Here is a 10,253-nt window from a genome sequence, read left to right as displayed (position 1 = left end):
TACTAGTCCTTCCCCAGTTTGCACCGCAGAAGTGAGGTGATTAGGAATCACCAGAAAAATCCATCTGGTCCATAGTCAGCTGCTTTAATCCCTTCTGGAAAGACAGTGGGTAGGAGCAGACTGTGTGCCAAACTGGCTGTCCTGGTGCACGTCTCATGGTCTACTTGCAACTTCCCAAATGTAGGAAGAATATTTGCAAGGGACGGAGGAAGGAAGAAAGGGAATAATTGTGCAAGTTGTTCAAGATGCTTTAGAAGTTAATATGAGCAGTAAAAGGAAAAGATTAAACCAAACGCAAATGTAGAAATGAATCCTACAGATTCTTTTCCTTGGAGTAGCTATTTACTTTGTTCTTATTTACATAGAAATAACTGTCTGGAATTTATGTTTTCAAAAAGGCAGAAGTACTTACTAAAGTCAGATACTGTTTCTGACTTTCATTTCACCTCTTTACCTGCCTTCGACAGGATGATATATCAATGGTTTGTGTCAAGTACACATTATTTGGCTTTCTCTGAAGGTTGTTTTCCAATGTTTCATATTCCATGCGTGACTGTTAATGGAAGAAAAGCACTGATGGGGGCACCACAGCATATTTGGGGGGTAGTTCTCTTAATTTCTAGTTTTATTGTAATTTCTTATCTTGTTTGTTAGCTAATTTGAGAAGCAAAGGGTAACATTTTTGCGATCGCATTTCTTAGCACATTTTGTCAAAGACTCATTACACAATGAAGTAAGCAGAATGGTAGCCATAAGAAGAAATCACAACTCTATTTCAGAGAACATAGCTTACAGATTATTTTCAAGTAATCACTGCTTATAATAACCTGGTTTAAAATGTAGAATACCAGGTAGGACACAGCTTTTGACAAAACTCTTTAAGAAGGAGCTTTTAAGAGGCCTCATTATGAATGATGAAAGTGAAAACCAATAGCCAGCATAACCTATTTGCTGAGATTTGACAAAATAGCTTTTTAAAAGCTTTTTAAAAGCAAACCCTTTAGAAGAAAGTAGAGAACCTGCCATAAAGATGGTTATCGTTCCTTTAGTGCTCACTCCCCCCTGATCTGGCTATGTAATGAAGGAAGCCTTGAAGTCCTGACTTCATTGACAAAACTACTGCAGCAAGCATGTCATGACATGACAGTGCCCCAAATTATGACAACGACCTTTGTGCATGCCTGTTTAGATAGGACCTGAACAATGTTCTAAGCAGGGTACTGAACTTCCCCCAGCTTGGATTCTTTCTGAAGTCACAGTAATGTTAAATTACTTGGTTATAACACCTCACAGTTTCATCTGTGAAGAAAGGAGTGGGTGTGCTAGAGGTTAATGGGGACAACGGAGGGAGCACTAACCCTTCCATTTCCATTGCCTGGTTCAATAAATGCTCTGGATTACAAACTAGTAAGAAATGACAGCTCGAGCCTCCATGGCTACGTGCCATGGCAAGATGAAACTACAGTACAGAGAAGGAATGACTAAGGTTACAAGACAACTTGCTGGCAAGGATTTTGCTACTGCAGCTGGGCTATCTAACAACAGGGTTTGTATTTTTTTCCTTCCTAATTTGAGTTGCCCACCTGCCCCTAAAATAAGATTTGGCAACACAGAGAAAGCCAGTTAATTACCTCCTCCCCACTGCTACTTCACTGCTGTTACTGCTGGTGCTGGTTTTGCTCCCATGTTTTCAGAAGATCGGTTGCCAGCTGTGAGATGTGCTGCCAGGCAAACTTGACGTGGGTGGATTCCACCGTGCGGGAACAAATAGCAAAACGTAGCACAAACTTCTCTCGCAGGTGGCATGGGACCAGATGAATCTTCTTGGCCTCATTTATGCTTTCAAGAAGCGCCTTATTTAGGTCATTTGAGCCCTGAAATCATTGTAATTCAACGGATATGGTGATGAATTTCAGAAGCAAGTTTGGAATACGTAAATCCCACCAAGCAGCCAAGCCCAAGTACCACCAGTAACACGCAGCCACTTTCTCATCTTGCAGTGCTTTGCCATCAAAGGATTACAAAAAGGTGCCGGCACAACAGATAATTTTTCAGCCACAAAAAGATTTATGGATTAACTGGAGTTTCGAAGCAGTGTTCACATGGGGGCATTTGTGATAGCTGACTGCCTTTTTGTGACCTAAGGTCGTGAGCTATGTAGCTTCGTGTAAAAGCATTCATTATTGCATCCATTTCAGTACACTTTTCCTAGATCTAATCAAACAAACGTGGGAGGAAGTTTTGAAATGAACTACACTAACATTTGTAAAACAAACCTTCCAGTCTTCAGTTCAGCCTGGCTGCTGTGAGAGAATCTTTGAATATGAAGATGGAAATCTTACCCTTAGCTACGAAATAGTTAAGGTAATGTATCCCTGGCATAAGTAAGTTTCATACAATCAGGGTACTATCAGTAGAAACCCTAAAAAAGTATTTGCCTCAAGTTCTATAGGAAGTGTCCACCACAGAATCCTACAGAGTGGGTTTGGGGGGGGGTTTAGAAATGTGGTAAACTGACCCTCCCACTGGAAGTAGAGAGTCTTCTGCATTCCGGGAAACAAAGATGTAAATGTAAATAACTTGCAGAAGGTCAGAGGGACTCTACACACAGGCGGTATTGAATTTTATCTCCTTCTAGTTTACTTCCTTCTCCTTGTGCTCAAATAGTGAATGTGAGGATTTCCCTTAGAGCAGCTGTACGCTCTTAGTATCAACTCTCAAAAGAAACAGGACTGCACGGAGGCGTACTGCTTCTTTTGCCGGTTCAGCTAATGTTGAATTGGTGGTTTTCCTAGTTCATGTCCATCAGCATTTGAGAATAAAACAAAAGATGTCATCAGATTTTCAAAAACAGTAGTAAATTGCTTTAAAGGAAAATGATGAAAGAAGGGATCCCCAAAATCTTGGGATTTCTGTCTGATTTAGCAACACAGGATGAAGTGCTAGCTGCATACCTTTGACAGTCTTTGTTACCCAAAGTAAGGGAACCCGTCTGTCTAACTTCTATATCAGCAGACCCAGAGATGGCTTCAGCTTTGCTGGGCAGTTTGCCGTAATAGCTTAGGATATCCCGTGTTGACCTCGAGTGCTATCATTTTATTCTTTGTGGAACTATCTTAGCTGTTGTACAGCCTTTACTCTTTCTATTGCACTCCTGGTAACACAGAATTGCAAGAGATGCTAGGAGCATCTGGGCTTTTACCGCAGTGTTCCCGTACTGAACACTGACTGCGGTAAGAGTCACAAATGGACAAATCCGCCCGTTCAGCAGCGGTTTTGTTACTGTAGCGGCATAGGTCTTCTTGAAAACATCCCTATCGGAAAACGTGTTCTCTCAAATCTGCGCAGTTGTGACTTGCCTGCTTAGCCTTTTCCATATAAAACCAAAGCATAAGGGAGACACAGTTTCCCATTGGCACTGAGGATAAAAGTATTATTCTCATGGGTTTGGATCATATTAGAGTTAGAGCTGAAGCCAAGTCAAAAACCTTGTTCTGACTTAGCACAAGCTGTTAGGGAATTTGGATGAGAGCCTGAAATTCCTGGCTTAGCCTTAGTCTTGTAGATCTCTTTATGCAACTCAACTGCTCCTAACTAAGAAAGGACCAACTTTGCTGTTTTGCAAGTCCCCACCCTTTACGGGTCAGTCACTGGTGACAATGATGTACTGCTTTCTCATCAAAGGTAATCCATCGTTAAAGTGATGATCCTTGACTTTAATATGAAATACATAGCACTAACTTTTAGGCAATACAAGCGGTTATATGGTGTTAAGTTAATACCCTTGGCAGGGGTGACGGGAGGGAGGAGAAAGTTTTATCATCTTTCTTCTGTTCTGCTCTCACAGTTGCACCTAGGGGCTGCTGTGACACTCGGGTGTCACGTCAAATTGAAGTTAGTAGTGCCTAATCCTCTCCCAGAGCTTTGAGAAGCCAGCAGCCAGCTCTGATTGAGTCTGTCAGCTTCAATAAGACAGTAGTCTCACCCCTGTGGAGAAGTGACTGGCTTGACTTGTTTCATCTGCAGACATGGCAAGGAGGCCAAAAATTAACCCTTTGTCATGATACATTTGATGGAATAGTTATAATAGGAACGTCATAGATTGTTAGTCCATCTGCTCAACAGTGTGAAAGGCAAAAAATTAAAAGTTACAGCTAAGCAGAAAAATAAAAAAGGATTTCTCAAGAACAAAGGAAGGAACAAGATTTCATACTTCTACAGCTGTGCAGCATTACAGTGCAAGTCCCCTGTCCCTTTGTCCTACTGTAACTACATAAAAGTTGCCAGGATCCTACTTCTAAGATGCATTTTAATATGAATTACAGAAATCACAGGAAGACTTTTGAAAGAGTGATTTAAAAAGCAAATAAAGCTTCAAAAATAACTATAAAATGCGCTTCATTTGAAAGGTGGTTGGTTTTGTTTTCTTTGTTTGGACAAGGAAGGCAAGCGATGAAAACACTGCTGTTTCAACATTGGTTTTCAGCAGCATCACGCCTTTATTCTACAACTTGTCCAAAAGTTTCTTAGCTAGGTATCCACGCTTTACATCCTCCTGCAAAATTGTCTTTCCCTGTAGATCGGATTTCTTCCTCTGGATCATCAGGGACAGGAGAACAGATGTAGGCGAACCACTGGTCTGATCAAAAGTGACAATTCCTGCACTGCTATGCTCTATTTCACCAGGACTGTTCCCCTAAAGTAAATGTTGAGCACTGGCTAACAGCTGTCTCTGGAGCTGCAAAACTCATGTTTGCTTGTTCCATGTGAGAGAGCAGACTACAACCAGCATCTTGTTACTGAGCAATAAAAGCCACAGAACCTATTCCTCAAAATCTTTTAAAAGTTCTTGTTAGGAAGGACATTATAGTCATGTTTCCACTTACTGGAAAAACTCCACATTCTGTAACGTGCCTGATACCCTAGCAACAGATCCTTTTTTTCTTTTATTTTAAACAACATACATTCACCCCAAACTTTTTTCCTATTCCAGATTAATTCACCATTACCTTGTTGTTAAAGGTTTGTTGGCTCCTTCAGCCAATTGCATCAAACTCAGGTAACTGGGGCAACTGAATGACTGAGAAAAGAATTTGGGAAAAATAGTAATACCACACTACCCAGAAGGAGCCAAGATATGCTTGTGAGCCTTCAGGAAAGCTAAAAGCTCATTTAGGTATCATGTGAACTAGAAAACACCGGTGCTCTTGTTATTATTGCTGCGTGTTCAGACTCAGTGTCACAATCCAGTCCTTCACAGAGACTTTAGTTGCAAGCTGCTCTGTTAAATGAGTTCTTTACCTAAAACAAGACATTGATCCCCTTTCAATGTCTGATTAAACAAGTGAAACCCCCCCAGCTCCTGCAGCTCTTATGCTCTGAGTGCAGAGTGAGTTTTCCAGTTTCTGTCAGGCAAGGTCTCTACATCAATGAACTTGTCACTTATGGAGATTTTGGGGAATGAAAGGCCAAGAGGGGCAAAAGGGACAGTTCAGCAAAAAAAAGCAGACCAGGGCCAAGGGCAGTTGGGAAGCTGGCCTCCTATGCAACCTGTTCTTACTCATATCTTGCTCCAGTTTGCCCAGTCTGACTGTAGGATTTTAGAAATGAAAATGTATTCTTTAAAGAAAACAACAAAAAACTGTTTACCACTCTAATCTTAATCCACGATAGTAATTTTTTATATATATATATATATACACACACACATAATTGTATATTAAATATACACACATATAAAATTAAGTTGACAAGAAACATCTAATACATGCACATAGACTCACACATTGTATACAAATGTCTAGGGAAATACGAAAACAATCATCTTCATCAAAGCCCACCAAGCATGGAATATAACAGTCATTTTGTGTGATTGGGTAGACCATTTGTTTGCCTTGACTATGTATTTTCATACCCTAATGAGCTTGAATTTCTCTTAAGCATTTGACTAATTTTTAGCAAAATTGTCTTAGGCTTCTTTCTTTAATCTGCTTTGATCTACATGAACTCCCTTTACTTTCCTTAAGAAATAATTAAGTATATTAACTACAAAGACTATATTCAGTTGCAGGTTATTGTATCGCTATAAAACACAACAGCAGAAATAGGAGGTCTTAGCTGCCTTACCTTCAGCCGAAAACAGACTAGTCCCAAGACAACCTCAGCGCAGAGCTCAAATCTTTCATCCTGAAGGACTAAATGTTCAAACTGATGCGACAGCCTGATGTGCTGAGAACAGAGAGTATGTACATTGTATACATTTGATTCACCAAGAGAAAAGATGTGCTAAATTGTTTCCATCCCTACATTCTTTTCTCTGTTCCCTCTTCTGATATGTGATAACATTCACATATCGCCATCTGTTTATGTTAACTTACATCCCGTTTATGACTCCCAGAGGCCATATTAAGCCGTTACTATATCAGTAGCTCGGCCTACCTGAGGCAGTACTAGTCTGTTGCTTAATGAAACACAGTTTTATAACTGTCATGATACCATATTAATAGTAAGTAATTGTAATAATTCTTCTTCAGGTTTTCTACCACTGCCAGTTTTGGCTGGGAATGGCTGAAGAGTCCAAAAGTTATTGTGGGGAAAGGGGGAGATGCACAGATGTATAGAGAGAAAATAATCACAATTCCAGTGCAAAACAAGCTGGACTGGCTTTAGATACACTTTTCAGGATAGTTCACTTAATGTGGGAATAACTGTGAAGAAGGGGAGAACTTGCTCACTCTTGTGACCTGGGCGCTCAGGTTCAGTTGAAAAGAAAGGTGATGGCAGTATAACCAAGCAAATGGATAGCACGTCTCAGCCAACCTGTGTAGCAGTTACTGGGGAAAAAAGAGTGGCGTTGGACACCCAGACAGAGCAATTGTTTTGAAGCATAGGAAAACAGTGCTCTTCCAACTTCAAACAAATGGGAAAAATACCAAGAGGCATACTAACAACCAGCTGGACAGTCTTAACATCAGTCAGCGATGCTTGCATACTCATGCCACGTTCCGCTTTCTCCCAAACAGAAAATGAATTCAAAAGCACTTGGAAAAAAAGAACCCATATCCTCATCAGGTACCTGCAGTACCTTATCCAGTCCCCCTCTCACTGGCTATCATTGGTCTAGTGCTCACCACCCGAAAAAAAAAAAAGACAGCAGCAACCTGCTATTAGAATTACAGTTTGTCTTCATGCAGTAGCCAGTCTGCAGCAAAAATTATCAGCAACCTCTAAAATGATGTTTAAAAGTTCCTTAACTTTTATGTATTTATGATTGCAAATAATTTTATAAAATGAAACAACTGACTCCATGTCTTTTCCTTCCTTTGCACCTTGCTTTTTTGCAGGCTCAAGGACAGATATGAAACAAAAATGAAACATTTCACTTTGGGCCAGGGTTAGATGTGGAATGTTTCATCTCACAGGAACTTTTTCCAAAAGGGCAAGAACAAGGCAAAACAGAAATTACAGAAAAGAGAAAAAAAAAAAAAAAAGGAAGAAAGCACATTTTGCAATCTTAATCATAGCTTTCTGATCTTTGTTTCTTTCTCAAAATAGAAAAACATTGTTTAGATTGAATCAAAACATTGATTCAAAACCTTCATAGTGGGCATACTGGTACTCTATGCAACCAGCCAATCTTACTGTTGTTACCGCTTCCTCTCTGCTGTTTGTTACATCCATTTATCATCTCCCTCTAAAATTAGACTGAAAGCTCTTTCAGTCAGGAATGAGACCAATACAATGCCCGATCCTTTCCAAGGCATTTGGATGTTCTGCTAAGATAAATAGCATGAGTTTACAGCTATGAAAATTGACCAGAACTATATGAATATATACAGATACTTGTATGCATACATTCGTGGAAAACGTATGTGAAATATGCACACGCGTTGTAACGATCTTTTACTGTCTTCTCCTACCCTCATGTTCTCTAGTCTTAACCAAGCTGATGTCTTTTACCCAGCTTCGCAAAATTTCACACTGCATATACCGGGCCTTGGAAATCAAAGCCGTAAAAAAAGCTATGTTCAATGAGACTAGAATTTCACAACTGTTCAGCTGAATGCAACCACCAACCGAATTCAATCAAAATCTACCTGGGTGAGAACCGACTACAACAAAAACTTAAGACGTGGCTTACTGCGAGCAGTTTGTGCAAGAAAACTCCAGACCCACACTGTACATTTTATAGCAGGTATTTATGTCCAGTTGTGGCACTGAAGAACTTTTCAGGAATTTGAAAGAAATAAAAGCGAGGAAAAAGAGAGAATACTCAGTAAAACACAAATGAAAATTCTGGAAGTATTTTGTGTTCATGTCTGGGTGCAAGTACTTTTATCCACAGCGTCTTAGCAAGCAGCAATAATTTGTAAGGCCACGGGGGGGCACCAAGTGTTTTAGATGATACAGAAGTGGAAGGGAGAGAAAGTGGAGCTTTAGCTGAAGTTTCGCCTGTAATAGCTTTGCTTAGCGCAGGTACCCAAGGCCCTGCACCTTTGAACCATAACCTGTTATTCTGAGTTGCTTTTACAAAGATTGTTGCAACCAAACACAATTACACCCAATAAAGTTAAACATCATTAAGCCTGGAAGTTCAAACGCTGTAAAACCGAAGGGCTTTTTGGTATCACACCTGCCTCTCGGCGAGTCCAAGAGCTGTACCCGCACTCTGGATGTGGGCACGGCAATAACTGCCAGGAGGACACGTGCGGCTTTAGTGCTCCAACTTGTCAAGAGAGGCAGGTAAACTGTGAAAATAAAGTCCTGTTTGGAGAACCACAGGCACTGAAACTAAGGATAGGAAAGAAGGAGAGGTAAAACTGACAGGCTGTTCTCAGTTTTCTGCTGAATGTGTACATACCAAGCCTGACCTATGGATATTTTAACCCTCCAAATGCTTTTGATTTTGACATTGGTGTCATGCTGCGTCCCTAGCATCATTAACTTCAAGCTGATGTTCAAGTATTATTTAACCTTTAAAAATTATTATATTTGATGCTGCTATATAATCGAACAGAAAAGTGGATGTACACAAACTGACTCACATACTGTTTCTAGCAATATTGTTTGGACTATCCCTTTATCGCATGGGTTCCCAAAGCGAATCACATGGACTGCGTTAGCAGCCTGAGAAGTCTGGGTATGTAGGAGCAGAATACCAGTCCTCCTCTTCACAGTGAAATTTAGCAGATTGAAGAAAAGCGGCTTGTAAGGAATTTTTGTGTATCGCTATCGATCTCAGGTAAATAACCATTGCTCTTCTGCAGTGAGAAGGGAAAAAAGAAAGGGATCTAATTAATTTGGTTATTCAGGATTAAGGGAAATGTCTTACATAATCACTAATGGGAGCAGTAAACTTGTGAGGCATTAAGATATGGTCCCTATTGAAAAAAAATCTGTATTTGTGTATGCATGACTATAAGTATAAATAAATATAAATATAAGTGTAAGTATAAGTATAAAGGCTCCTGCATTGAGGTGTTTAAACTGAATTTTGATTTTGGGCAAAGGCTTCAAGAACTAGAATAGTTTCTGATTGAAGGGAGCTTTTCTGAAGCATCAGAGTACATTAATGTCTATATGCAAATAAGCATACCTGCCTAGCCCTGATCGCTTCATACTTTTCCCCTGTAGAGTTCACGTCTCTGCCTGCCTTAGCTCGCATCCCACTACACTCTGAAGGAAAATGCTGTCAAAAGAGTCTTCTCAACAGCCACTTGGACTGTGCCACTCCCCAGCTGAAATGCTATCTCTGGCATTGCTCTTCTGTACAGTTCCCGTTTCTTGGTCTCTGCTGGTAATTTTTAATGGCATTCCTTATCCTCGGTGAAGGAAGAGGGATGCGGTACACTGATTTCTTCTGGTCCTGTGGAGGATTCATCCAAGTCCAAATATTCGTGGGGATCACATACAAAAACATTAACTGCTAAATTTCTCAAATTGCTTCTGAGCTCTTTGAGAGGACTTAAACCGACAAAAGAGTAATATATGGTCAAGCAGTTTGCAAATGGGCCATTTACAAATGGGCCATTTGGGTTTCACATTTATACTGACTCTGAGTGTTTGGAATCAGTCCAGAAGACTGTTCTTGTTGTTGCGTTTGCCCTCTTTGTACATCTCCTCTGCGGCTTTGGGACTTACCTCCAAAATTTGTATTTTTCTCTCCCCACATCCTTCAGAGATGACTGCCCTCCCCTTTAGCACTGCTGTTAAACCTATACTTTGCAATAGGTTAATATTACATGTGTGGGAAA

At 40.3% G+C, this 10,253-nt stretch overlaps 1 protein-coding gene across 1 annotated transcript in view; it reads right to left on the bottom strand.

Moving 5' to 3' along the window:
* Positions 1 to 1,648: 1,648 nt before the first annotated feature.
* The window catches only part of DDC (dopa decarboxylase), a 60,310-nt gene continuing 51,705 nt past the window's right edge, over positions 1,649 to 10,253 (bottom strand). Inside the window, exons 13-14 of the mRNA XM_072851342.1 lie at positions 6,127 to 6,228; positions 1,649 to 1,874 (exon numbers count right to left, since the gene is read on the bottom strand). Of these exons, the coding sequence (XP_072707443.1) occupies positions 1,659 to 1,874; positions 6,127 to 6,228 (318 nt within the window). The 3' untranslated portion in view covers positions 1,649 to 1,658. The remainder of the gene's footprint in view (positions 1,875 to 6,126; positions 6,229 to 10,253) is intronic.

Source organism: Ciconia boyciana, chromosome 2, assembly GCF_034638445.1.
Source record: "Ciconia boyciana chromosome 2, ASM3463844v1, whole genome shotgun sequence".
NCBI lineage: Eukaryota > Metazoa > Chordata > Aves > Ciconiiformes > Ciconiidae > Ciconia > Ciconia boyciana.
The sequence above is the reverse complement of the archived record's forward strand: the minus strand, read 5'-3'. Positions and strand labels throughout refer to the sequence as shown.